We start from the raw sequence: 16,795 nt of genomic DNA, 5'->3' as shown, positions 1-16,795 counted from the left end.
CCTTCAAAGTTGAGTAGTCTCATACTAGTGTTCCCCAAGAGCCAGTGTCACATCTTTTACTGAAAGAGGTATCATACAAAACTAAGGTTCTTTTTTTTTTTTTTAATGATTATTAATTTTTTTTTTTTTAAAGTGAAGTGGAACCATGGGTCTCAGGGATTTAATTCGCTGTATTGGTCCCATATCAGTTACCACTGATACTAATACAGATCATCCATGCTAGACAGGATCAGACGATTTTACCAAGAAGATTTTGCTACTTTTTTTCCTCAATATTTTTTTTAAACCAATTCAATATCGACTAGTTATCAGCATCTTAAAAGTCTCTGGTAATTTATAACCTGCCCCTATTAATCCTTTCTAGCCTAGCTAGGTGAACTGGAAAATGGTTTTCTTAGTTTATTTATTACCAAAAGGAAAACCCACTGTAAAAAAAACTGATTAATTTGGAATGTCAGTAATTATCATGGATTTAGTTATCGGTATTGGTATTGATATTGGTCTCTGTCGATAGTGATCAACTTCAAATCAGTATCGAAGAAGATCAGTGTGTATCAGTCACTTTTGCTCCTTATTTTTAGAAAAAGTACGTCTTTTTTATTGTCTTACCCCTGAAAAGATACGGATAACCAATCAGGATCGGTCAAGGATTGGGGATCATTCTCAGTCAATACCGATATGATATGACCGATACGATACCAATACTTGAAATCCTGGTATACATTCTTCGATAAAATTAATGTATGGGTTTTTTTTTTTTTTCCATGTTGACTGAGAAAGTAAACTACATCTGATGTATTAGTCCAAAATAATATAAAATGAATGCGATGCATTAGCAGTAAGCACCTTCGGCATAGTGGTGGTTGTCAGAGTACATAGCAGAATGGTGGCTTAGGATTCGAATCTTCTTCAACCGTTGGGAACACTTAGTATGACATCCGATGGTTGGGAAGACCAGAACACACAACTCAACACATGGGTGCACAACACTAGATCTTCCCACTCGTTAGATGCGCATTGGGCATCCCACAACTGGAGAGAATCAAAGTCCACTGGCATAAGTCCTTGGGAGAGATCACTCATTCGACTCTCCCCCCAATTAAATGTCAAACATCCTGTATTCCCCACACCCCTCTTTGTTCCCCTTACACCCATTCCCTCCCCCTTCCCAGGCCATCGTTCCTTGAGTTGGGATACCACCTCAACTGCCTTTGGATTGCCATGGCCTATGGGCCATTGATAGTAATTATCCAATTTTTTTTTTTTGATTTATCTGATTTACGAATATTAGGGTTCATAATGTACCCTACCACAGATATATGGTAATGAACTATCCCATCTTACCCATTTGGGGAGGATGAAATTGTGAGAAAGTTTTATTGTTTTAAACAAAATGTCAGATTGGGACTGGAATCATTCTGGGTTGAAGTAATTTTTTTTCCCTATCTAACACATTCCCCAATACTTCCAACCAAATATTTCAAGTTGAAACAATACCATTAGAGTTTTTATACATCGAAATAGATTAATCTAAGAATGATGAAACTTAGATAATGTATGTCCAAAGATATTATAATTACTTCTAACATGGGGAAAGACAAATTGATTCCCTATATTAATAAATGGGTGTACGTACTAAATCATATATTGGTTTGGTAATAATATGAAAACAGGTGGCTCCATACAAATGATTCCGAGCAATAAAAAATCAAAACTAGGTGCTTAAGCTTGTCTTGATTCATTGAAACCTCTAATTATGGGCTAAACCCGTCACTGTAAGTAAATTAAATCTATTAATGTTCGTTACATGCATAACCTTGTCTTTGTGCATGCATGAAACTAATGCATGCACGAAGCATCGATCGGAGTCAAAGTTTATCAACTTACTCAGGGTCAAAGTAATTAATAAAAGTTAAAAACAGATAGAGAGAGACTTAGTTTAAAGCTTAATTTGTAATACGGAATCTAATCTGCATTTGTACATTTTTCTCAAACATTAATAGGATATTGGTGGAAAGTCTGGTGTTTTCTTTGCCCAGATATACGTGGACGTAAAAAGACTACGCTACTCCCACCCAATGCGTTGAAAATTCTCTTATGCATTCTTCCATTGACCTCGCACACTGATGTTGCCTACACTAAACTGATAAAATACGATTTCCAACTTTCTCTCATATAATATTCTAGGGTTCTTTCTCCCTAGAATATTATCGATATTTTGTTCTCTAACAAAGTTTTTATGTGTTGTAATTGGCTTGGGTTCTTAGGAGTTTAGACTTAAGAGCTTCTGTGGTCCAGCTGAACTCAATACAATTGGTCCACTTGTCGAGTCAGGAACTGCAATTAACCCACACAGGTCTCGAGTAATTTGCCTGTGGTCCATAACTTGACCCATCACACCGGTTGACCCATGACACCCACGCCCCCAACCCCCTCGTTGGGTAGGAGATCGATTGATATCCAAGAACTACTTGACCAAGATTGATCCAATTTTGGGTTGACTCCGGTCAATATAAAAGCAGTCCTAGTGCTTTTAGTCAGGAATACGCGTAAATACCCATGACCCACAGTTTCGTATAGGGTAACAGACTGACTGATCAAAGAACCAGTTGACCCAGATTGGCCCACTTACGAGTTGACCCAGGTCAATCTAAAAGCAGTCCTAGTGCCCTTTAGTGAGTGGAACTGTCATGCATACGCGTAACGAGACCATACTGGAGATGGTTGATTCAGGACCCTTCCCCTTAGTGGGTAGGAGATTCAAGAACTACTTAGACCAAAGTTGACTCAACTTCGAGTTTGACTCCGGTCAATCTAAAAGGAATGCTAATAAGTGGGTGGAGCTCATGTCATGTATACGCGTAACTAGACCATACTCAAGACTGGTTGACCCATGTAAAAAATGAACAGGTATCTAGTGTTACTTCTACATAGTTTTTTCTTGCACTGGAATGGGTCATATGCATTGTCTTATAGAGGGATTATGATAATCTCGTATTCTCATCAGGTAAAATTCCACCTTTCAAATCCAAAAATAGAAATAAAGATCATTAGTAACACATATTCAAGTGGGAGAGACAAAAAAGAATAGAAAGACAGAGAGAGATCATTTGAGATTAAATCGAAAGCTTACTTTGTTGTGGCCAAACTTCTTATTTATAGAGTTCTGATTTGCTAGAATTCCTAATCCTCATATGTCTATATTTACTAGAGATCGATTGATGATGGAAGAACCAATTGATCCACATTGGCCTACCTTCAAGTTGACTCCGGTCAATCTAAAGCAGTGGGTAAGGCTCATATCATATATAAACGCGCAAATAGATCATTTCTCTGGTACAAAGGGTAATTTGGGTATAAGAAAAGAACTCGATGGGTGTTTGTGTCCGTAGAAACTTTCTCAAATACCAATAAAATTCCTGGGATTTTCTTTTTGGGTAAAGAAATCCCTGGGATTCTGGGAAACAGAAATCCTCCGATCCGTTGCACCCTACGCGGCCTTAGATTTCCTTGACAGTTTGGTCCGCCACAAATTTCTGTCACGTCAGTTGGGGCTTTTCCCGACACTACATTTTTTCTTAAAACTCCGGAAATTTATATTATATTTTGATATCTAGAAAGATTATTAAATTTTTATATTATATTTTGATTATCTAGAAGGATTATTCAATTTAAACTTTAACTTTACTCAAATGCGCCTTATTCCCCTTTTTATTTTTATTTTTTATTTTGATAATGCCCCATTTCCCCTTATACATAACTAGGGACTTTTTTTTAGGGTAACAACCCCTTATGCTTAACTAAGGACACTGGTGTTTGTGTGTCGTTTAAATCGAAACTAAACAACACCGTAAGAGTTTGGCTTCAATTTGACACATGTTTAAAATCGATTCAACCCGATAAGCATTGAACTGAATCGATCATTTGACGTACTACTTCTTATGTATCTCCAAACATCCTTTTGTAATGAGTCCTGTGCACCAATTTGATAAACCTAGATTTTCTCATACATTGCTTTGTCACTTGGATAACTTTAACATTTTTTAAAATTTGACATGTGAATAAAAGACCTTTGCGCATAATTTGTTCAGAACTTGCAATTCTCATTCCCAACTAATTAATCTGTCATGTTATAGAATAAATAATGAGTTTTTATTTTCTTTCCCTAACAGAATGTGAGAGATTACTTTCTAATTTATGAGAAGCAAAGGAAGAATTAGTAGTGGTAGATATAAAATTTGATTTATTAGACATACATTGTAATAGTATCTTGGCATCTTACTTTAATTCTTTTACCAAAAAAAAAAAAAATCTTACTTTAATTCATCTATGGCTCTACCCCTCCCATGGCCCATCTCCTATTTAGTGTTCATAGGTTTATTGGGAGTTAAAATGGATTGATGGCAACTAATTATGAGTTTGTTCACTCATAACCCATGGTCTCTCCTTTCCACTCTTACTACGTTCAATAATGCAGTTCTAATCTTCTTTAGGCAAGAATCTTCCCATTTCCCAAGGCTGTTCCTTTCCCTCCTAACTGCATTCAATGTTGTAGATTTTCTTTTACATTCTAGCCAAGACAGGAACCCAAATTCTAATATGAGTTGAAGTCATTTGATAATGGGTTTAGATCCTCTATAATCCCTTTGGCCCATTCTTTCACACAAAAATTCTCTACCATGAGCAGCTATGATATTATAAGTTTTTTCCTTTTGATCGAATCTGTAATCGTCATTAATAGGTTTATTTTTAGTGGTTTCCCTAATCAAACTTGAAGTTACTAAGAAATTATACATAGCACTAAATAGGGAGCCCCGAATACACAACTACACCTAACATGTGAAATAGGTGCATAAGGATGTTGTGCTCAGCTTAAAATACAATCATGAAGTTGAAAGTACTAGAGATTCCAGGGGCATACTATCAAAGAACTTCCTGACCGATTTGGTAGACCAAGAAACAACAGTTGCAGCTGCAACAGGAGCTAAATATGCAACATCAATCCAAGGACACATACCCAAATGGAAACTTAGTTCCCACTCACGACCCATGTAACATGGGGAAGGCAGTTAGCGGCAATGGCAGTGGCAGTGGCAGTGGCAATGGCAGTGGGTATTGAACGGCTGGAGTGTATGTCAAGGCCCTCCTAACCATTGGATCCTCACTATCGCTCACTATCACTTACCAATCGCAGAGGATTTGACCCCCACTCTTTTCTGTCCTTTCTAAATTCAATATTGTAGCTTATACATTCTTTGGGCAAGACATAAACCTAAATTTGAAAATACTATATGATCAAGCATAAAGATTCCGGGAAAGTGTTTTATGCCTGAGAGCGGCCCCTGTGCTGATACATAGGGCATACCCTCCCCCAAGTTGGACGCGATGGTTATTGCACATTCCTTGTATCTGTGGCATAAGAACTGTTCTCAAACAGAAAAATTTATCTCAAAGATCTCAAAATTACACTACATGTGCCAAAGTCCCAACCAAATTAAGGAAAAATCTTGAAATATCTTAAGGCTCTCGATGGAAATTAGATACTGTCATGTAAAGTATCCTTTGGCTTGCGTGTGAAATATAAAGTTAGAGACAATAAAAGCTGAAGCGGCGGCCTATGTTTCTTGAAATTAATATTGGCTTTCCATAGGAAAAAGAGAACCGGTTTAAATCTAATAATGCTTTGATTTGATTCCTTCTTTGACTAAATGGACAAACCATACTTTCCATGTGCTGTTATGTTAATTAGACTTCTAAATGGGTCTATTATGGTGGCCTAATGCTAATCAATAGGGTAGAATCAATAATAAGGGTCAGTTGTTGCAATTTGCAATTCTAAAACTAGAAATCGAATCTGACCATGGGACCTAATCATGATTGAACAAACTGTTAACTACAATTACACATAATTTCCAAGACAAAGGAAAAGCTTCTTTTTAAGGATGTCAATTGATTCGGTTTTGATTCCATTCAAGATATAACAAGTGAAAATAAAAATCGAAAAATAGTATAAGATTTAAAAGGTTAAATAAAAAAATTAGAGCTGAACTGGCTCAATCAGTTTGTTTTATTGAGTTTGCTATTTGATTTTGACCTGATTTATATTTAAAATTGAGCCATATTTTAGGTGTTTGAGCAAACTTCTTAAATTTTCATTAGCAAAAATTCACTTATTTGTTAGGTTTATAATCCACCAAAAATTTCCAAATATTAAAAAAGAGTAGAACTTAACATCCTTGTTGATTTAAGGATTAAAATACATTTGGTTCAATTCAAATATAGGAAATTCAATTCAATGTAGTTTGAATTGACGTTTCACATTTTGAGATAAGTACTCCTAGGCCTTGCCTTGGCGTTTTATTTGTTTGATCACTTGTTCGATTCCTCTCAAGTGCATCAATCATTGGTTTGCACTAATTTTCTTGTTTTCCAAGAAGTGTGGCCTTGTATCTCTATTGATTCCTACATAATACTATATTTTCCACTTTGTGGGTCTACTATGTAATGGTTGATAGGCACTTGAACTTGAATGAAAAAAAAAAAAAACTAATTCAGTTTTCAAATGACAATTTTTTATTTTGATTTTTGGTTCTAAATTAGCACCCTTACTTTTGTATGCTCGACCTCTTTATTCAAACAATTTTGTACTCTCAATGGCATCATATCAGATTTCCTAGTTGAACACATCTAATTCTTTAAATTAAAGTAATAAATTTGTGATCAGCCTTTATCTAGCTCCACATCTTCGACAACCTCTATAGTCCCTTGCCTTCTTTAAAGAGTGATTATTCTCTACACTAAGTGTGGCGATGCAGTGAGTATCGAGTGGCTGAGAGCATTTGGGCACGTGCCTCGAGGTCCTTTCGACCATCTACTGCTCACTGCACCACTGCACTCACTACAGAGGATGTTTTTGCTTCTTTACAAGCCTTGTGAACATTTACGGTAAATGCGACTGGAATGGATAGATTGCATCTAATTTTACCACGATACAATTAATTTATGTGTCATTCTTTCATCCTAAATTTAATTTTTTTTCTTGATTTTCTTTTTCATTTCTCAACAACCAAACATAGCTTTAGTTGGAAACGTTGGGATCAGAACCTTCACTGCATAATTAAATGAGAACCTTTTGACAAAGCTCGGGCAGTAATTTCAATAGAGTTGAGGGCATCCTTCACTGCATAATTAAATGAGAACCTTTTGACAAAGCTAGGGCAGTAATTTCAATAAAGTGGAGGACATTGTGGTCATTAAGTAAACAGTGGGTGTTGAAGTCATTTCAATAAAGGTCGTCAATCCATCACTCCAAAATTAAAAAGAGTCGAAGATCCGAAGACCCTCAAATGCCGGTCATGAGTCTCAGGACTCGCATTACTAATGATTACAACGGCTTTTCTAATTCATGAAAACCGCGTGCGCCAACCAGTTCTGACCCACACGTGTCCATAATTGTCCCTCCAGTCTCCTTTTCTTTAATGTAGGAAAGTTAGAAGAAGCAGACACGTCCCCGACATCCCATCAGGTCCCCACATCCCTTGCACATGGAACTCCATACAAAAGTTGACCTGTGATACCTCATCACCCCAAAACACCGTGGCCCCACATGCTCTTATTCTCCATCCCTCCCCTTCTTTTACGCAAAGTTGACTTGTCCTCTTTGATGAAAAATCTTGACATGAAACCAATCTGACGGGTCAAATTGACTTATACATATTGCTTCTCTGTATCATTTTAAGACTCAATCGGCAGAGGGCCATTTGATTTTGTTTTCAAAAACATGTTTATCCGTTTTCGTGTGTTCAGAAACGGAAAAACATCATAAAAATCATTTGATTTTACTTGTTTTCCAAAATATAAATAGAAAGTTATGCTTATTTTTGTGTTTACAAATAGGAGACATAAAAATTGTTAATAACCCAATACTTCTCTCGATCTATCCTAGGTTCCTAATCTCGACCCATTGTTGAAACTTCTTTTTATCTAGAAATGGCGACACCAACCTAGTTGTGTGAAGCTCACAATTCTGGATCGTTTCCATTCTTTTGAAACTCAACTCCACAAGGCATACTTGCAACTCCAATGTTATGCCTTCACTTATGAGCTGTATACCTGCAACGTCGTGCTTTTATTCGTGTCTTAAACCCGACTACATTGTTGAAAACGTTTTGAGAAACTGTAATATCAAATACCTTTTTACAATTCCAAGAATCTTTTCTTACCACAAAAAAAAAAAAAAAAAAAAAAAACCGTTTTTATCGCTTTTTTAGACAGCAAAAACAAAATCAAATGGCCAAAGTCCTGAATGATAGACGCAAGATTGGAGCTGGGTGGGGCCATGGGGGGCATAAGCCGAATCCCAACCGTTCCTTCTCCTTCCACGTGGCGGCTTAAGAGTTGTTGATTTACCAATCCTTCCCGGCCAGATTCTCAAATCCATATAAAGAGTAACACAGCCGCGTTCTTGCCAGAGTGCATCACAGCAATTGAGAATTGAGAAAAAGAAAGCGCGATAAGAGGATCAGAGAAAATGTTACCGGAGACGGCGAGTTCAATGCCGGCGGCATATGTTACCGGTCTGAATTTAAAGGAAACAGAGCTAACGTTAGCTCTACCGGGAGAAACTCGTGCAGAGACTCCATCGAAGAGTAACAGTAAACGATCATTCTCTGAAACCGTGGATCTGAACCTTGGGAGCTCTAGTAAAGATAAATTGGAAACCAATTCCTCCTCCAATGCCAAAAGACTACCGGCGGGAAAGTAAGATCACCGAGAATTTCAAAATTTTTGGGTTTAATTTGTGTGTTAAAGAGTCACGGAGAGATTGAGATTTTGAATTTTGAATTTTGTCAGAGCACAGGTGATTGGGTGGCCGCCGGTGAGGTCATTCAGGAAGAACGTCTTGAAGAGCTGTAGATACGTAAAGGTGGCCGTAGACGGAGCACCGTATCTACGGAAGGTAGACTTGGAGTTGTACAGTAGTTATGAACAGCTCTTGAGCGGTTTGGAGAAGATGTTCACCTGCTTCACCATTTGTATGTACTCTTTTCTTTTCTTTTCTTTTCTTTTGACAATATTTCGAAAATGAGAAAGGATTAAAAGGGAATTTAACTGAATTTTTTGGTCATACAGGTAATTATATAAATGAGAGGAAGCTTATGGACCCTGTTAATGGAGCTGAATATGTACCTACTTATGAAGACAAAGATGGTGATTGGATGCTGGTCGGAGATGTTCCTTGGAAGTAAATTTTTGGAACTTCCCTCATAGAGTATAGAAATTGTCTAAATTAACTGACGGGAAATGGTTTTCTGTTGGGGAGTGCAGTCTACATTAGTCCTCCATTTCTTAAAAGGATAAAAATGTCTTTTCACCATTGGAGGAGAGAGAAAGAGAGATGAGAATGCTGGCCTAGGTCTAGGTCACCGCTTGGAGACAGAGTTCTTTTCTCTTAACGATTTTGGATAGTATTTTTTTTTGGGTCCGAGGCATGGTCTACACCAGCACTCCCTCTCTCTCAAACAAAAAGTAAAAGTGTATAGACTCAAGGGTTTGCTGGCGAGGCCACATTCTCGGACAAGTTCTTTTTCTTTAACAATTTTATGAAGTGGTTTCCTGTGTGGGAGCATGGCCTAGGCCTACATTCCTTGTGTCTACCTCTCTTCTCTCGCTATTAAGGGTAAAAGATATTTTGAATTATTTTTTATATTAATTTCTACAACCTGTTTCCGTAAGATTCAGAATATCTGTTGAAATAAACTGAAAATTTTCCTTAAATCTCGATGTATGAATCCACACAATTATTTCATGAATGCAATATGAAGTTAAGATTTTATTTTTTCAAAATTTTTGATTAAAATAAAATTGGATTACAAAATTATGGGCTATATAAAAATAGAGGAAATTATTGAGGTGAATTTTCCCATGGTATTGAATTGATTAAAGACGCCTTCATATTCTTTGATTTGAAATGTTGGAAATAACATTTTGTTTAAGAAAATATCCCATTAAAACTTTAGGGGGTTGATCTCACATTGACTACGAAAGGAAATTAATGTGAATTGATATGATTTTGATTCTCTCACCTTATAAGCTGATTCATGTGTAGAGTTCTCCTAATTCGTATCATTTTATTATTAGTTCTTACTTCTTACCCATCTTTTTCTTTGTGAACAACAGAATGTTTGTTGCTTCATGCAAACGGATTAGATTGATGAAAAGTTCAGAGGCAATTGGATTAGGTAACATCTTTGGGAACTTTTTTTTTTTTTCTCCACTGCCCCCCATAGCTTATCATCATTAGACATATTTCATGAAATCTGAACAGAAACCTTCCATTGTTTGGTTTGATGCAGCACCAAGAACGCCTTCAAAATGCACAAGCACAAACTGAGGAAGGAGCCCTTGGAAGGATTTCTTGATTGATAACAACACCATATGTACAGACACTTATCTTACCGCCCCTCCTGGGAAGTTTTGACTATCTATGCGTAAATTATACACTTCAAATTACTGGTGCAGTTCTTGTAGTTCTCCGCATTTTAGTTTTGCAAATCTTAAGATATAGTTATCATCTTTTGATTTGTTTAATAAGATAGAGATTATCCCATGAGCAAGATTTTATTTTATTTTATTTTTTAATTTTTTTGGTGAACAAAAATATATTTAAACCTCAAAGAAAGAGTAAAAAAATAGTTACAAAGCAAGAAACCACCGAGAGGTAGCGCCTCCGACAAACAAAGAGAAAGAATGAAAACTAATCACGGAAATAATGAGCTCACACTATGTTCTTTCAAGAGACATCACATTTTTCAATCGAAGAAAATAAGGGGCAAACCTAATACGATGACTCTTTTCTCTGCGCAAGCAGATACATGTCTTCCCAATGAAGTTTCTCCTCTTTTGCTTCGACTTTGTCACTTACTCTAAATTTTCAACATTTTGAATCACTTACTCCAACTCTAGATCATCCTCTTGAGAGAGACAAACTAAGGAAATTCCATGCTATTCCGAAATATGAACAAATAATTTACTAGAAATTTATATGAAAAATATGATATAGATAAAATTCAGTAAAATCTCCCAAAGCAATGAACGGCGGACGGGAAAGGATTTCCCTTTCTTTTCCAGTGGAGCTGGCCCAAAGCCCAAATGGGTTCCCAGGCCATCGTTTGAGGAAGGGGTCCAAATCAGCAGAATTGAACAATTTGGACAGGAATGCAGAGAATCAATGGAATAAGCTAATTTGGATTAGAATCGATAGAACCGGCCATTTAATTCAGGATTTCATTTATACTGATCCTAGCCCAATTGGAATTGAAAATGATAGAGACCGATCCTATTACCGATCCCATTGCCGATTCCATTTACTTGAACCATCGTCCTGGCTTGATGTCTTGAACCCAAACCCCACAACCCATCCATTGAGTTGTTTAGACTTTTTAAACCTCACGTTTCTTCTTGATGAAAAGAAAACTAGATTAATAGAAAAGATGCCTAGTATTAAGTTAAACACTTTCTATGGCCACCCTTCCTCTTTTTCTTGATTGAGCCATTCTACTCTGTGCTGACAATCCATCCAAACTGTCAAAGTTGATCAGCCTTGTTTCTTTCCTTGTTGTAGTTCTTGAAGTAATTCTAGGCACCGTTTGATAACGTTTCTGTTGTTTCTATGTCTAGAAATAGCAGAAACGACTTTTTAAGTTTCCGAAAACAAAAACAAATATTTTAGTGTTTGATAAACCTGTTTCTCAAAACGTTTTTTAGCAAACATAATGCCACTAAAAATCCAATAATATTATCGGATGCCCAAAAGGGAGAGAGGGTTATGTTGTCTCTTTTTAGGTTTAAATAGTTGAGAGATTTATCGGGCACAACAGCCTTTTTTTCTCTCAAATTCTTTTCTAGAAATAACGTCAAAGTCCAACTTGGACTTGTTTCGTCAAAGTCGTTTCTAGAATTGTAAATAGGCATAAATTTTGGTTTATATTTCTAGAAACGAGTAAAACGGAACAACTTTATCAAATGCTTTTTAGACTGTTTCTTCATTTCTAGGAACAAGAAAACGCAGAAACGGTAGAAACAGAACGTTGTCAAATAGTGCCCTAGTATCTCTGGTCCATACAAAACCATTGTTCATCAAAGCCATAACAAATTGAGAATTGCTCATTAGAATGGAAGCCCATCCAACACAGCCCATATTAGGATCATAGCTAACATCACATATAACAATATGCTCAACCCCTTGTGATAATTAATCCCTGATAATTATATTTTAAGAATTAATGTGACACGAGGCTAAATCTATAATCTCTGGTAATGAAGAATATGACAAATATGGTTTTGGATTTATTTGCAGAAAGTAAGTTTAAATTTCAAATCTATCATTTATCCAGTCGTTTGAGTAAAATAAATAAATTAAAATTTTAATTTTTTTAAAAAAAAAATTAAAAACTTTATATTAAATTGACTATTATAACCTCGAAATTAAGTAAGATGACTAAGGATGTGAATTTGAAATCAAAACCGTTTACCAAAATTGAACTGAACAATTTACACCAAAATTGTGAAACCATTTATTAAATGATTCAGTTTTGGTTTAAAATTAAAAACCTGATTCAATTTTGGTTTTAAAATTTAAACAATTGGTAAACCGTTTAAATAAGCCGTCAAACCGATTAACTTATACATAGTAAGTTTAAGTCATTCAATGTTAAGTTTACATACATTCTAATAAAAAAATTTAAGGTGACATTAAACAATTGTTAAAAAAAAGTATATCACAATAAACAATTCAATTCAATGTTACAATTTACATCAATTTTACTAATTTTTTTTTCTTTAAAGGTAAAGAAGTTGTTTGGATAAAAAATTACAAAACATAAGAAAACCATTTACAATGTTTAAACCGAAATCGTTTATAATTGGTTTCAGTTTTAATTTATGAAACCGTTTATTAAATGATTTGATTTTGATTTTACCTAAAAAAATCTTGCACCGAATTGAATCAAACCATCTACATCAAACTGAACCGATTAACAACCTTAAAAATAATATATAAAGCAGAAAGATAGAGAAACAAACAAGAGGGGCATACCCATCAACAAATACTACCCCAAGAAACCAACAAATAACTACAACATCAGCTTAACAAATCAGCAGGACTCTCTTCTGTTACAAGGAAAAATCTCTGGTTCCATTGGTTCATGTGGCAGACTCACAAGGAGTTGAAATACCAAGATGTGTCATCAAGAGCCAAACATGAGTAATGAGCTCTCCTCCGTGTGTAAGTCGTGCAGCATGGCTATCTCCTGGACACTGGTTGGCAACATATACCAACATTTCCAACCACATACCTATTATGATCTTCCATCTTTTTTCAAGGCTCTCTCACTCATCAAAGATTTGGCCACCTCAGTTGCAGCTTGAATCACAGATTTAATAAATGTCTCCTCCTCCTTTAACTCATAACAGCACCAATCAATCTTTTTCCCATGATCATTGCCATCCTTATACAACTTGGCACAAGCTTCAGCTTCATCTTTGATATGTCTGAGATCTCCTACAAGAGCCTCTCTTAAAGCCTCGTGAGCCTCTTTGAACCGCTTGTCCGGGACTAATTTGGAGGTTACAATTTTTGGGTGCATTACCAGAAGATAAAACATATAATCAGACAGACACATTCTTGCTTAAACTACAATCAATTGTACATTGGTTGAAAGTGGAAGTAGAAGTGGAAATGGAAGTAATAACAAATATCTGTAGCAATATGCCACACAGGAATACTGTATTCGATTTCAAGAGTAGTGGTCCAACCATATGTCTTCTGGCATTTATGCTTTTCAAGTACCCATCCTCCCCAATGATTAAGAAAGCTCCTGAAAAGGTCATCCATGGAAATACCCATATGAACCAAATTTTTTATTCTTTGCACCCTTACCTCTCCTTCCCAACAAGCACTTACTCTTTCCCAGAGATGTTTCAAGATTACTTGTTTCAATTCATGGTCAATTCTCTTATAAGTAACAGATATCCTCCATAACTTCTCCAGTATATCTCTGATCCAAAGCAACCTATGCATTTTAATGATATCGATCACTGCTGTGAAGACAAACACTTAATAGATTGCAGTGTCCCATGGAATTGGACCATCTGGATGGCTCATGCAAAAGGTCACTCTTAGATGATGGCATAGCCTTATAAACAAGACTACGAATTGTATGATACTTCATTTTCAATAGCACAATAAAGGTTTTCGAAATAGAAGAATACCTTGGTAGATCTCCAAAAGGAGGGCCCCAACTAAAAGAATGTAAGTGATTATTATGTCTTTTTGGACCAATTGATCATGCCCATCTCCTTTTTTGAACTTGAACAAGAAGACCATGAACACAGGGAACTCATGGGTTGGTTGAGAAATGGAAAGATTAACAAAGACACGTTTGAAAATTTGAAACAAGTAATGGGCATCACATATTATTATTCTCTGGTACCTTTGTTCTTGTAGTGAGAGACTATGTGACCATTGAGCAAGGTAAGTTTGGTAATCATGGATAGTAGGAAACATGAAATCAGAATATCTCCTCTGTGGAAAGCTTGCAGACATGAGAGATAGTATCCTCTCCACATACTTGACAAATCCAACAAGAAATATGGGAATTGATAGACTCAAGAGGAGATCATTAGGATGAAATGGATGAGGAAAGAATTCTATAGTGAATGAGCTATTCAATATAAACACAGTCATGCCAGTGTGGATTATGAGCCCAAGACAGTGTCTCCACCAGAGGTTATTATCTTCTAAGCTTAGTGCAGTCATAGCATCAGGACCACCAAGATGGAGAAGAAGAAAGGGAGACCAAAATGCAACAAAATTTGGTCCCTTATTGTAAGCATCATATGGGTTGATTATGTCGGCGGCGATAATGCTAAGGGCCGTGATAGCAACTGAGTCAGCCCACAAGTAGGCTGACCAAGGGATGAAGTAGAGTCTTTTGGACTTGCTGCGCTGTCGCCGCCGCCCAAAGACGGCAAGGATGATTTGTAAGGAAAGGCTGATGAGAACAAGCGTCTGGCTCCGCTGCACGTACGTGTGACCGCTTAAACAAATCCATCTTCTTCTTCTTCTGTCCTGTTGGATCAAATCAATGGAAAGTCAATAAATAAACAAATAAATACATAAATAAAATAACATACCTAAGAGATCTAGAGAGAGAGAGAGAGAGAGAGAGAGAGATTATTAATTTGTTGTTGGTTAATTGGGAGGTCAGAGAGAGGCAAGAGCTTGCCTCTTGGGTTAAATATCGATCTACTGTTGGGGGAGAAGTAGTGGGGTGGGTTGGGTTGGGTTGGGTTGGGTTGGGTGGGGTGGGGTGGTGGTGCTGGGTATATATATGGGTTGAAATCGTCTGCAATTCCTATCTCGTACAATTCCGTGCAATACCACCTTCAGGCAGTGACACGTGTATTGATACCAATACAATGGTCCAGATCTAATACAATTAATAAAATATTAAATCAGTGAAAAGACATTTAAATCAGATCTGGGCCATTGTAGTGGTATCAATACACGTGTCACCGCGTGAAGGTGGTATTGCACGGAATTGTACGAGATCAGAATTGCAGACGATTTTTTTCTGTATATATATACTCCCAACGGTAACTTTTGCAGGGAATCATTAGAAGATGGACTGAACAAGTAGGAATTAGGGTTCATGACTGACATTATAACTCTTTTGATAGTACTTGCTTCTTCCTTTCCTCCTGTCTATAGAGAGAGAGAGAGAGAGAGAGAGAGAGAGAGAGAGATTATAACATTTGTCTAAAGATGCTAGTTCCAAGAGGAAAGGAAGAAGCAAGTACTCATTTGCTACAACCCTAATGATGGAAGTTTTAAAATACCAAAGTAGCTAGAAACTAGAAAGAGGTGGAAGTTTTCTTTTATGGGGGAATAAAAAGGAAATTCGGGATGAGGTAGTTTGAATAAACATACGATAAGCAAAGGGGAGTGATGGTATATTTTTACGCTTATATTGTAAAAGTGATTTTAGGTCATGTAAAATATATATATATATAAATATATATATATATATATATATATTCGAGTTTATTGCAATTGGATTAAACTATATCAGAAATGTCGTACTTCATATAATAAGAAAATAGTTATGATCCTCCATTCTCTCTGTGTTGAAGATGTTTGTTGTGATCTAGAAGCATCCTTCTCTGAAAAGGGCTGAAGAAGATAGTGTTGAGTTATTGATTTGGTGGATTGTGTTTAAGATGAACTGACTATCAAATCTAATACTACCTCAAGGGCTCTTTGAATAGTTGCTTGCATTCTGCCCTTTTTTCGCTGGTTTGATAGGATGGATAAAAAAAGGGAGAGAATGCATCAGAGTTGAAAGGCCAGTAGGGTGACTGAGATGCATCAAAGGTTCCGAACAGATAGTTGGGGATCAGATCTTTTGAGCAGGGGTTGGGTGGACCGTATGATCGATGTAAATTTCACTTAGAGCTCTTTCTCAGGGGTTCTCCCTCACACAGGACAGTGTGAACCGATGTGTATTTGATGGATAGAAATTCATTCATATAAAAGGCATGACATACACAAAATTTTATTATTTGAATGCTAGTGTATCATGCAGTGTCCACAAAAAGGGTTTGGGTGCTCAGTAATCAAAAGGGTTTGCAGAATCCGAAGGCCAAAGAAGACTCAAGTCATTTGGTTTTTCCGTTTCCTTTTCCTTTTTCTTTTTCTTTTTTTTTTTTTTTTTTTTCTTTTTTTTTTTTTTTT

The 16,795-nt window shown here is 36.3% G+C and overlaps 1 protein-coding gene across 1 annotated transcript; it reads left to right on the top strand.

Annotated features, from left to right (window-relative positions):
- Positions 1–8,472: 8,472 nt before the first annotated feature.
- On the top strand, positions 8,473–10,520 carry LOC122065790 (auxin-responsive protein IAA1-like). The gene is made up of 5 exons (XM_042629641.1): positions 8,473–8,760; positions 8,854–9,035; positions 9,133–9,244; positions 10,180–10,241; positions 10,356–10,520. The coding sequence occupies exons 1-5, from the start codon at positions 8,531–8,533 to the stop codon at positions 10,391–10,393; spliced, it is 624 nt and encodes a 207-aa protein (XP_042485575.1). The 5' UTR covers positions 8,473–8,530; the 3' UTR covers positions 10,394–10,520.
- The last annotated feature ends 6,275 nt before the right edge of the window (positions 10,521–16,795 follow it).

Source organism: Macadamia integrifolia, unplaced genomic scaffold (genome assembly GCF_013358625.1).
Source record: "Macadamia integrifolia cultivar HAES 741 unplaced genomic scaffold, SCU_Mint_v3 scaffold212, whole genome shotgun sequence".
Lineage (NCBI taxonomy): Eukaryota > Viridiplantae > Streptophyta > Magnoliopsida > Proteales > Proteaceae > Macadamia > Macadamia integrifolia.
This window is presented reverse-complemented; position numbering and strand designations above follow the sequence as displayed.

Excerpts from the sequence above, each read along its gene's own strand:
- LOC122065790 (XM_042629641.1), top strand. The coding sequence starts at position 8,531 with ATGTTACCGGAGACGGCGAGTTCAATGCCGGCGGCATATGTTACCGGT. Across the intron at positions 8,761-8,853 it reads AAAAGACTACCGGCGGGAAA|AGCACAGGTGATTGGGTGGC; the intron begins GTAAGATCACCG and ends GAATTTTGTCAG. Across the intron at positions 9,245-10,179 it reads GTCGGAGATGTTCCTTGGAA|AATGTTTGTTGCTTCATGCA; the intron begins GTAAATTTTTGG and ends TGTGAACAACAG.